The sequence below is a fragment of the Oryctolagus cuniculus genome, chromosome 12 (assembly GCF_964237555.1).
Source record: "Oryctolagus cuniculus chromosome 12, mOryCun1.1, whole genome shotgun sequence".
Classification (NCBI taxonomy): Eukaryota; Metazoa; Chordata; class Mammalia; order Lagomorpha; family Leporidae; genus Oryctolagus; species Oryctolagus cuniculus.
Window position 1 is genome coordinate 76,365,526 of NC_091443.1, and position 12,434 is coordinate 76,377,959.

General features: G+C 38.4%; 1 protein-coding gene across 3 annotated transcripts in view; it reads right to left on the bottom strand.

Moving 5' to 3' along the window:
* The window catches only part of WDR72 (WD repeat domain 72), a 243,332-nt gene that overhangs the window by 182,761 nt on the left and 48,137 nt on the right, over nt 1-12,434 (bottom strand). For 2 of the 3 annotated variants that reach the window (XR_011380912.1, XM_008268981.4), the window contains exons 4-11: nt 12,004-12,082; nt 10,707-10,881; nt 9,957-10,033; nt 8,785-8,904; nt 7,751-7,896; nt 7,273-7,369; nt 2,697-2,838; nt 2,095-2,340 (exon numbers count right to left, since the gene is read on the bottom strand). Coding sequence is in view for 2 of the 3 variants with exons in the window: in XM_008268981.4 (XP_008267203.3) it covers nt 2,095-2,340; nt 2,697-2,838; nt 7,273-7,369; nt 7,751-7,896; nt 8,785-8,904; nt 9,957-10,033; nt 10,707-10,881; nt 12,004-12,082 (1,082 nt within the window). In the remaining variant the exon portion in view is untranslated. The remainder of the gene's footprint in view (nt 1-2,094; nt 2,341-2,696; nt 2,839-7,272; nt 7,370-7,750; nt 7,897-8,784; nt 8,905-9,956; nt 10,034-10,706; nt 10,882-12,003; nt 12,083-12,434) is intronic. The other variant, XM_051822363.2, reaches the window with a different exon arrangement.

Genomic DNA, 12,434 nt, shown 5'->3' on the forward strand with positions numbered 1-12,434 from the left:
TGTTCAGAAATTTGACTGCTGGGAGCTCATAACACATATATACTTCTATATATGTCCAAAGATAATCAATTCTGCAATGTCCATAGCAGTTAAAGATTAGAAAACCTAAATACCAATTCATATTTTTAATTGTGATTCTTATTTATCATTTACATTAATAAAGAATTAACTCCAAAATATTTTATTAAGGTTTGTTAAAGGGGCCAGTGTTGGGGCATAGCAGGTTAATCCGGTGCCTGTGACACTGGCATCCCATGTGGTCACCAGTTTGAGTCCTCGCTGCTCCACTTCCTGTACAGCTTCCTGTTAATGCACCTGGGAAAGCAGCAGCAGATGGCCCAAGTGCTTGAGACCCTGCACCCATGTGGTAGACCTCAAAAAATTTCCTGGGCCAACGCCATGGCTCACTTCGTTAATCCTCTGCCTGCAGCGATTGCATCCCATATGGGTGCCGGTTCTAGTCCTGGTTGCTCCTCTTCCAGTCCAGCTCTTTGCTGTGGCCCGGGAAAGCAGTGGAGGATGGCCCAAGTGCTTGGGCCCTGCACCGGCTTGGGAGACAAGGAAGAAGCACCTGGCTCCTGGCTTCAGATCTGTACAGCGTTGGCTATGGTGGCCATTTGGGGAGTAACCAATGGAAAGAAGACCTTTCTCTCTGTCTCTCTCTCTCTTACTGTCTATAACTCTACCTGTCAAATAAAAAAAAAAAATCCTGACTCCAGGCTTTGGCCTGGGGCTGGCACTGTGGCACAGCAGGTTAATGCCCTGGACTCTCTCTCTGCCTCTCCTCTCCTCTCCTCTCTCTCTGCCTCTCCTCCCTCCCTCCCTCTCTCTCTTCCTCTCCCTCTCTCCCTCTACCTCTCCTCTCTCTGTGTAACTCTTTCAAATAAATAAATAAATCTTAAAAAAATTTTTTTCTGACTCCAGGCTTTGGCCTGGCGCAGTCCTGGCTGTTGCAGCCATTTGAAGAGTGACCCAGCAGATAGATCTCTTTCTCTCTCTGTCTCTCCCTCTCTCGGTAACTCTGGTTTTTGAATAAATAAAAATAAATTAAAAAAAAAAAACAGGTTTGCTTAAAGGGGTGGCATTGTGGAATAGCAGGAAAAGCCATCACCCACAATGTTGGCATCCCACATGGGTGTCAGTTCATGTCCCGGCTGCTCTACTTCCAATCCAGCTCCCTGCTAAGGGCCTGGGAAAAGCAGAGGAAGCTGGTCTAAGTGTTTGGGCCCTTGCCATCCATGTGAGAGACCCAGATGAAACTCCTGGCTTCAGTCTGGCCCAGCTCTGGCTGTCGTGGCTATCAGAGTGAACTGACAGATGGAAGAAATTTCTCCTGCGCAATCTTGTGTTTTCCAAAGATACTTCATAAAGTTTGTGGAAAAACAGAATGTAAAGACAACATGGGGGCTGGCTCTGTGGCATAGCAGGTAAAGCTGCTGCCTGCAGTGCCGGCATCCCATACGGGTGCCGGTTTGAGACCCGGTTTACTCCACTTCCAACCCAGCTCTCTGCTATGGCCTGGGAAAGCAGTAGAAGATGGTCATGTCCTTAAACCCCCACACCTGCATGGGAGACCTAGAAGAAGTTTCTGGCTCCTGGCTTCAGATCGGCCCAGCTCTGGCCGTTGCAGTCAGTTGGGGAGAGAACCAGCAGATGGAAGACCTCTCTCTCTCCCTCTCCCTGTCTCTCCCTCTCTGAAATTCTGATTTTCGAATAAATTAAACATTTTTAAGGAAACAATTTAAGGGCATTTTATTAAAGTGTGTATAATAAACATCTGTTTGTCTAATATAATTTAAAAAATGTAGACTGCTATGCTAATACGAGTTTGTATATACATAGACAATTTCATGTGTAGTATAAAAATTCTTATCGGTAGGTTTTTTTCCTTAGCGTTAGCACTGGAAGATCAAGTGAGGAAAGAAACTTACTGTATATATTTCCCATAGGGTTTTGACATATCTTACATGTATGACTTACTCTAATATAAAAATATGTACAAATTTATCAGTGAAACCAGCCAATTCTTTAAGCCTCTGAACCTACTTTAGTGCAGTAGGTTACAATAAATAGGGTCAAATAAAATGCAATGACCTTTTAATAAAGAACCGCCTTCTAGAAGTCCTGCTTTGGCAGCACTCAAAGCATGGGTGATGAAAATTGTCCCATCTTCACAGCCACATATTAGCTTATCAAGACTTGGAACATATTCTGATGAAGTGACTACAGCAGTTCCGGCCCCATCTTTAACCTCAGAGAAATGGTCAATGATACTTTGTGATACAGCATGATGCTTATCAAAATTATCTTGAAGGGTCCAGGTGGCAGTGATTGGGATCTCTAAAAGGAAAACACACAAAAAGGAAAATTTTGTTTCTCAATTCTTCACAGATATGGAAAATAATATCAAGGCACCATCCCTTCAAAACTACAAATGTGGTGTAATAGCTTTTTCCACATTTATATTAACAGTATTCACCCCTTGTTGTGTTAATTTGAAAAATGCTGATAGTATTGTTGCATAAAATATACAGGCTTCACGCTTATGCATGCTTTTACCAGGGCATCTAGTACCTAGGGGCATAAGAAAAAACTTCCTTGTGTGTAGCTCCACTGCTGCTCAGTTTAGGCAAACAGTGAGTTAATTGCAAATTAGTACTCAGAAGACATGTGACTAGAAATGGAAACAGTGTTACCTCCAGGGGAACCATCAGACTTGGAAATAGGAACATCGGGAATGTGCCACAGTGTAATTCGCCCCGACATTTCTCCAGAGAAGAGTACTTTATAAAATGGCTCTTTCCTTTCGTTCATGTAGCCCATAACAGAGGGACGGCTCTGTTTCAAAACAAAAAGTGAGCTTTTATGCAGGAAACACTCTGACGGCAGAGAGATGGATACTGTTTTAAATGGAGGAAGACCACTTCAAAGCTGAGCTCATCTTTTTATTTCCCACTCTCAAAATTTTCAAGGAAACTAAATTAAGTAATCTGTAACTCTGGACAAAAATTACTTACAAAACATGAAGCAAATTCACCGCCTTAAGAGAGTTGGTCAGAGTAGCTAATGTATACCAACTACGTTCTGCATATGTATGGCACACACACACTTGGTTAAATATACATCATAATAATCCTGTTACTGTCTTAATTTTACAGACAAGGAAACTGGGAGTGAAGAGATGGATTTATCTAAGGCGATAGAAACAACAATGGGCTTTGGGTCTAGGAATTCTGACTCAGGAGCCCCTACCTTGATAATACTGTCCACTAAGAAAGCCCAATTTCTTTATCATCCTTTTATTTCCATTTGTCAGTTACAACTGCAAAAACTAATAGCTATCTATGTAGTAATTTTGTGTTAATATGCTTTCCACTTTCTGTTGACCATTTTTTAGATTTAAGATTACTTCAAATTTCTCGTGATTAAAAAAAATGATCTGTAAATTATACATACATGTGTACATATGTATATATATAATACATATATATACATATATATATATAGAGAGAGATGTATATAATATTCCAGCTTCCTGCTAATGTACACCCTGGGAGGCAGCAGGTGATGGAAGTACTTCTATCTCTCCTACCTACATGGAAGACCTAGACTAAGTTCCTGGCTCCTGCCTTTGGACTGGTCCAGTATTTGGGAAATGAGTCAGTGCATGGAGGATCTCTGTCCCTCTGCCTTTCAAATGCAATGAGAATTTTTAAAAAATTTGCAAAGAAAAATAATTTATCAAAAAATAAAGTATATATATATTATAATTTTGCTTATGCAAATACATGAATATCAGGCACCAGAGCTATTAAAATCCTGCATTCACTGGCAAATAGGTCTAGTACCTCCCCAGTATATCTTTGCAGTGCAGCTGTTCTTTGGACAGACTTGTAAATAGAAGTTAGACACAAGAGATCAAAATGATTAAGTCATTAGAAAAACAAAAGCAGAAGTCTCTTTTGTTGTACAATGAAAGGCATTCTGAAAAGAAAGCTAACTGCTGGCCTTGGAATTAAGGAAGTCAAGAAAGTGATGGTTCCTAGTCAAAAAATACATGCTTTACCAGATTTAGATTTATTAGAGGAAAACTCTATAACAAATCTTTAGGGAATACTAAGGGTCAAAATATTTCTACATTTAATCCTTACAACAAAACTATGAAGTAACTATTGTAATTATCCATGTTATGGAGATAAGGAAGCAAAACAAATCCAAGGCTATTATGACCAAGATGCTTGTATGTAATTATCCATAGTCCTAAGAAGCAAGAGCGTTGCAGAAAACAGTTCCAGTAAAGTAGTTATCTAGATGGATGGATGGATGGACAGGAAGGTGGGTGGGTGTGTAGGCAGGCAGGCAGGCAGGCAGACAGGTAGGTAGATATATAGACAGTTAGATAGACAGACAGACAGACAGATTCAGAGGGTGCTTTGGTGTCTTACAGATCTCACAGCCATGATTTTTATAGGTGTTAGAAATGGTGGTTAAACTGGTGATTCAAACTCTCCCAACCTTCTGGGTATCTTGAAATTATTGTTCCAACTTCCTTGTTATTTTGATTGAAAACAAAGCTCCACTTGTTACCAACTCAAATTGGTAGCAACGCATCTCCTCACCTAACTCTGTGTTCTGTCCCTACAATCAAGGCCCCCTCAGTAATCCTCTCTGCCTCATCTTCTATAGAGCTCCTCACGGTCACTCCCACTCCTTAACCACTTGGTTTTCCTTCTCCCCAGTAGTTCTTTCTGAAGTTTGCCTATACACCTAAACCCCCCTTTGTAGAACCTTTTCATGTGAGTTCTGAGTTTTCATCACAGCACCCAGTACTCATCACAGGGAGTACCTGTTCTCTAAGGGTAATACAATACAGTCAGGAGGAGGGAAATCTCAGACTGGTTTCAACTCCTGGCTTTCCCACATACAACTCTATTTAAAAAGCAATTTAATTAACACTGTTTCATATCCCCAATTGTTACTCAATAAATATTAACCATTTGTATCTTTTTGTTGAGAAACTCACACCAAAAAGTCATTATCAGATTTTAGGGCTAAAATCTTGGCAACTGATTTCTCTGAACAGCAATTTCAAAATAGTTTCTTGATGACAACCCAAATAAGTGAGATGGTGTATGTGTTTTATTATTTTAATACTTTACCTAATTTATTTACATAATTTTTATAATTATTTATTACATTTGCTAATAGCAATAATAAGAGCTCTCTATCATCACCATCATTCTCATTACTCTTGGTCCATGCACCCAGATTCCTTAGCAACAATCAGGCTGTTTTGCTCCCAGCTACTCCCATGTGGGCACTGCAGCCAGACTCCTTAGCTGAGATGCCAGGAAGTCCACTTTCTCATTTCAACAGTCCTTGACAGGGCCCCTGCCACAGGCCTCAGCAATCAACACCTATGATTTGAAGCCAGGGATATCCTCAGGAAGCTACTAGAAAGAAGGCTGAGTCCCTGTTCTTGCTGCCACAACTCCATCCGCAACACATTCATGGGAATTACAAAGATTAACTTGGAATACGTTACTGTCAATCCTTGACATGTAATTCTATAATATCACTCCAAAAAAATTAACTGGGTCTATACCATATGCTTAAGAATATACTTTCTAGGCTCATTGTATCTATAAAATTTACCTCCCCACCACACACAATGCCTTCATTATCTGCTAGATGTACAAGTAAGAAAAACGGATATGCCTTTTATTTAGTGACTAGAGTAGAGGTTTGACTAAGCAGAATGATGTCTGACTTTAATTTATTCAGTTAGGATCTATGGATGGGTAGATCATTTTCTTTCAAGTTTCAGGTTATTCTGTCCAGGCCTCACTGACTTCAAGGCACTTTACACTTGTCAGGTACAGAAACAATGATGGCCGTCTCAACAATCATTGGCAGAAGACCCACAAATGTGTGTGTTGACACCTGGACAAACAAAGCAAGGTAGTTTCCCTGTAAGACGCGTTTTTGCTTTTAAGTGGTTACACACAGCATTGATACCTGCAATGGACAAGAAGCTCCTTAAGGCTTGTATATGTGGCTTTTAGGGCAAAGTGTGCATTGGAAAAATGCATTCTGGAGGTAAAAAAGCAGGAAAGAGCAGTTCCTTTTAAAATAACTCACAGTACTGGTTTTGTGATCAACAGCAAAGCAAGTCTCTATTCATGTCCACAAACTATTATAAAATAGCCCTAGATGCATGCCAACTCTCTGAAGTCTGCCTAGGCCCTAGTGGCACTTGGGGTTCTAAGTTTTTGCTGACAGCTTCTTAATCAAGTTTTTGCAACAAAACCTCTCAGCTACATTAAAGGGACAATCACTAAACTATAGGATTTCTACCAGCTGCCTAATTAAGCAAACCATCATTCTGTAAAGAGCAGTATGCTTCCTTGGTTGACACATCAGTAATTGAAAACTCTTTTCCTCTCCATGAAATACTTTTTGGATGATTAACTGATGACTAAATCAAAAAGTTTTAAAAATCACTCTTAGGAACACTGCTCGAATAAAATGGGGACTTAAATCTCCAAATTTCTGAATGTCAAAGTATAATCCAGTCAAGTCACAAGTTCATAATCACGTTAACATTCTGCCAGAAATTAAGATATTTGTTTTAACAAGGAGATTTATTCATAAGAATGGCTAACATGTGAGAATGATCGCAACTTATGGGTAAGAAAAGGCAGAATATAACCCATTTCATAAGTTTCAAAATTAGAGCAGATATATCAAGATGTTAACAGTGTTGTATACGATTACATATCAAAAGGGCTAGTGGAAAAAAGTAAAGAGAGAGGGAGAGAGACGGAGGGAGTAAATCAATGTGGGAAAAAGCTGATGACTGGTGAAGCTAGGCAGAGTCTATGGGTAATCATTTTACAGTTCTTGCAAATTTTTTAAACACTTGAAAATGTTCCCCTTAAAATAACTCAATATAAAAAAACCAAGCTAAAACAACTTCACAGTGAATATTTATGGTTGTGACATGTGGCATTTTTATCCTTCCTTTGTTTTTCTCACATTAGTGATTTTTATGACAAACGTGCATCATTTAACTAGACAAAAATAAGAGATTTTTTTAAAGACCAAGTTTTCTCTTCAGTAGACATTATCAGTTAAACTCGATTTCCCTGTTAACAACTTGATGTGGTGCCTCCATTTAATTTTCTCAAGGCTACACTTTTACAGACAAAGCAACGCTTATCTAAGAAACAGGGAAACAGCTCTGGGGCAGGCACTCTTTTCTTGCATTACCTTATTCCCCTCCACAGAAGTAGAGCACAGTAAATGAGGATAAATGGTCTCTTTAAGCACTCCTCCATCAGCAGGGTATATGCTTTTTGAAAGCCCACTGAATGGCAAAAATAAAAAAACGAAGTTTAGAACTTTGGGGTTCTTTATTCGTGTTTTCCCCCTCCCACTTGGAAAAGCCGGATGGTACCATTCAAGTTTCTAAACTCTAGTTAGAAATTGTTGGGTTAATAATTACAAGTGACTTTTTGAAAACCCAGCACCAGCTGTACAAGTTATACATGGTTAATCTCATTCCTTCATCCCCTGCTGTTTTGCACAAAGGCTGAAGCCTACCAAGCCCAGAGTAAATCTTCTAGTGCCAAAGTTGTTTTGTTCTGGTTTTTGATCACGGGCAGCATGCAAGGATTTTTCCATAATAAACCTCCCAAAGTTCATTTTCTACCTGAATGTTTTGTATGCCGCTCCCATCTGAGCCCACCTGTTCAGCAGCTGATAGATGTAACTGTGACCATCTTCTGTCCAGATGAGGATTCTGTGAGCAGCCAGCACCTCTCCGCCGGCAAAGCACTGCCCGTTTCTACTAATTTCAGTCCAGAGAAGGGAAAAATCACAATAATCATAAACCTAAAATACAAGATTGACACCCATTAAAGAAAGCTAACCGTTGAATCCTTCTCTGAAGTAGAAGATAAAGCAGGCTTATTAAGACTTCTTAGATGGTGGTAATAATGCAGAAGAGCACACCATATTACTAACATTTGTTCTTCAACATTCATTCGAAAGTACATTTTGGTAGATAATGTTTATCTTGTTGTTTCATTCCAGATATGCTCACTGAACAAAAAAAAATCAAAAGTTCAAAAAGTTCAAAATATAAGTTCATAAAAATTCTTGTATGTGTAGCTTAAGTTTAATATTTGAAAATTTATTATGCATAAAAATCTTAAATAGCCGAAGTTCTTTGTTTAACCATGTATTTTAAATTGTGGTTCAAAAACATTATCACCATATAAGAAAGACAATGTGTGGTTAGTAATAAACGAACTTTAAGAAATATTAAAAAAAGTGATGTCAACTTGGCTTGCTTTCTTCTTAGAAACATCAGTTTATATACCCACAGGAAAAGAATGTGTATTCCTTAGAAACAAATTCAGTGAAGAAACAGAAAAAAAAATCTACAAAAAAATCTACAAAAATCTACTTGTCACATGCAGGTGACAAGTACCAGTTTTCATTTTCATTTAAACGTGCAGGTACAAATTATAGAAAATAATTTAGAGATAAATGCTCATTATCATTACTATGGTTTGTTACTAATGAAATTAGGCTTTTAAACTACACATGTAACAGGAAGCAAAGCAGCTAAACTTAGGGAATTGAAAACATACCAACCTAATAGATAAGTCATTCCATGTTATAAAAAGTTCTCATATTTAAATCATATTTTTATCAGAATTATACTGAACTAGAAAAAATTATACTTGAATATCAATATTTGTTATTTTATTATACCTTCCAACATTTAGAAAACACCACCAGCAGAAGTCTCTCCGTATATGTGCAAAATCGTATTGTCTGACAGTTCAAGGAGTCAAGAAACTTGGATTCTTTTTCATAAACATCTTGCTTTTCCTTCAAAAGGAAAGAAAACATTTTAGCATTAATTAAGATTTATTAATAATAAATAACTTATTTAGGACTACGAAGAGACCTGCTCCACATACACCTGAGGTAAATCAACATTCGAAATTGGAAAATATCTGGGTAAACTCCTGAGTGTTTTTAAAGTTGCTTTGCAACAGTGTAAGCAGGAAATTCACCTGGATTCTTCATTTACTAAGCATTTGGGGAGCTATGCTGGATGCCCACAAAGTAAATATAAGGGTATATTACTGAATTATAGACATGGTAGAAAGATACAATCAAATATAAAGTATTTTTAAAATCCTTCAGGATATTAATAGCTGAAATTAAAACAAAAAAGGAACCAAGTGCTTTGAGAACACACAATAGATGACAGAGAAGACAGAAGGTATGTACATTTTCAGGTCTTTCTGATACTATTGGGCTTGAATTTCTTGAGCTCATCAACCCAACATAATTCGCTGGCTTCCTCAACCCAGGAATTCCTAAGGAGACCCCCGAGCTCCATGGGCAGCCTCTCAATTTCATCACCAGCACACTGACGCTATTGCTGTTTTCTGTGTGTCACCTCGACTTACAGTCTGATGCCAGGAAGCAGGCGAATGTCCTGAACTCCCAGGGGATGGGACCCTTGGTGGTTCATAATCAGCTCTCCGCCACTGGTCACACTGACCCAGAAGGAAGGCGGCTTCTACTGGAAGGGACCCAGGGATCTTCTATGACTGTTTTTACTTAAAAACATAATTCTCTCTCTCTCTCTCTCTCTCTCTCTCTCTCTCTCTCTGTGTGTGTGTATGTGTGTGTGTGTGTGTGTGTGTGTGTGTATGCCGTACATGTGTACAGAAAGGGTTGGAAGGATATATTCTAAGTGTTCCAATGTCCACCTTTGGGAAGACGGATGAGAGGAAGTAAATCAAAGTAAAATTTATACACCTTTCTACTTAAGCATTTAACTGTAAACATGCAATGTCGTCACAATTTAAATTTTTCAATAATTATGCTTGAAACTAGAGAAAAATGAGTAAAATTCCCGTGCCAACCTGAATGCTGTTGATAGATGAGGAGAGGTCCCACACCTTGAGCTCCCCAGTTACTGACACCACCAGGAGGGAATCTTCTGCAGAAAAACAAAGATCACAGGTGAGCTGCCCACTGGTATGATGGGAGGCTACAGGCACATATATGCGATTCATTTCATAATTAATGATTGTGCAGGGCTGTGTAGGTGGAAAATTCAACTTTGGGAATATGATGTGAAAACCCCATTTGTTTTAAGATTTCAAAGTGATCACCACATGTATAAGGACCTTTAAAATTCAAAACCACATTGCCCATCTTCATGTTGGTGGTATCAAACCTTCCTATTTCAGAAGTAAAGAGGCAGCTTTTTTTTTTTTTTTCAGAAGTAAAGAGTCCTGTGTCATAGTCATATTGCAGAAACTGAATTCTCCTCACGACAACATTCAGAAGGTACAACAGGGTGAAAATTCTAAGAGCTCTTCTAATACATAACGAAAACCTGCCTGTCACATGTAAAATGTACCAAACAGATCTGGGGCATGGAGACACAAATTCTCCTCTTTCCACTACTCCATAACCTCTTGTTGACTTTCCGATACCTGGAACCACTGGTTTAAGTGCTCCTGGCTTTGCTCAATCTCACTGACAGAGCTATTCCCACGAAGAAGTAAATGTAAAGAATCATTTTTAACACTTATCCAGTAATTAAATAATTCAAAGGTCGAGCTTTTTATACGCAATCTCAGTGTTACACAATACCCAATTATTACCTTGGATTCTCATGGAGTGAACAATGCACATGCAGGTGACCCAATCTGGAGATTGAGATGATGTAAAAGTATGAACAACAGACAATGTTTTGGCATCAATTACAAGGATATCTTGATACTCTCCACAACACAGAAGCCAACCTTCTCCTGTCATCCGGAATGAGCAGTGGTAATACTATGTAAATGGAATTAAAAACAAAAGTTTAATTATGACTACCAACATAATTTGGGCAATGTTGAAGACCTCCCTGGATCTCAGTTTTAGCATCTGTTCAATTAAGATATTGAATTAACTAGTAACAAAAATTTCTATTATTTCATACCCCTGAAGTGTTAATGTTGCCTTTTAATCTCATTTATATTTGTCACTTTTCTAAAGAAAGGGAGATATTTTGAAAAGCAAAATGTTATTCCAAGTAATGCAACATGCTCAAGGACACTATTTTTCTTTCAGTATTTAGAACCAAATAACAACAAAAACCAGGTTTCCTATCCTGGAACACTGCTATGTGCTAAACAGAAACAAAAAGTATTTGAAAAGCACATGAATAGTTGCAGCAAATAAGTTTTGGCAATTTTGGCAATGGCATTTTAAAAAATATCAAGTGAGACAATCTGCCATTAAGGAGCTTCTCTCTCACGGTGCAAGATTTGGGTCCTAAAAGTACATAACAGAGTTTGTGAATGTTGAAATACAAAGCATTGGCACTAAAAGCGATGCAACACACACACACACACACACACACACACACGTGTAAAACACTGTCAGCACCACTGAAATCATGCAACTACCTTACATGTGCTTGGGGTTCATCTGCCCAAAGTCAAAATCTGTTTTAAATATTGTGAAGTGATTATAAAGATAATGGCTATGCATCTTATTCTCTGTTCATAAATAAGCAATTCCTAAAGTAATAACATATCCAACAAAGAAATAGGTGAAAACTGGAAATGAGGGGAAACCTGTGCTTTATAAAATAGCATATCATTAAAATTGAATCTTTACAAGGATGTGTATTTTGTGAGTGCCTCTAGGGAAAATATCAAAATTGTCTTTCCAACATCTCTGTTATAGAGATACAGAAATGAAACAATCAGAAAAAATCTGCTTGAATATTACCTTTTGAGATAGAAAAAAGTCAGAGGAGATGATTACTGATGATATCCTACTCTCGCGTCAAGTGAACATTCTAGAAAAGAGTGGTATCCAAAGATATGTCTTTAAATGTGTATACGGCAGATGGCCTAAAGGCGGTTGAGGATCCAGAAATATTCTGAAGGAAGCGAGGGTACTTACACAGATGGCAGTGTGCCTGTAAGGAAGTGTGGCCTTCTCCACGCACTGTCCCTTGGTGACATTCCAAACACACATCTCCCTAGCAGAGATAACTTGGTATTATTCTCTGTCATTTCCACTCAATTGGCTGGAATAATTTTTGTGAGAACAAGTTCTTCTTTAGTGCTGCACTTAAGTGCAACCTGATCGTTTGTGTGGATTTTTGTTACAGATTACTGGGCAAGAAAATGTTGTAGTCATTAGCAGGGTTGACATACTGTATCTGTGTCTTTTTGTTTGGGTAATTACACCCTGCCACCAGCCTGCAAACCTCACTTTAGGGCCAACCTAGCCTACAGCAAACAGTGGAGAAACAGCTATCACAGCCCATTAAAATGACAGTACAACAACCTTTTCATGGAAACTGCGTGCTCTTGAAAATGGCTTATTTC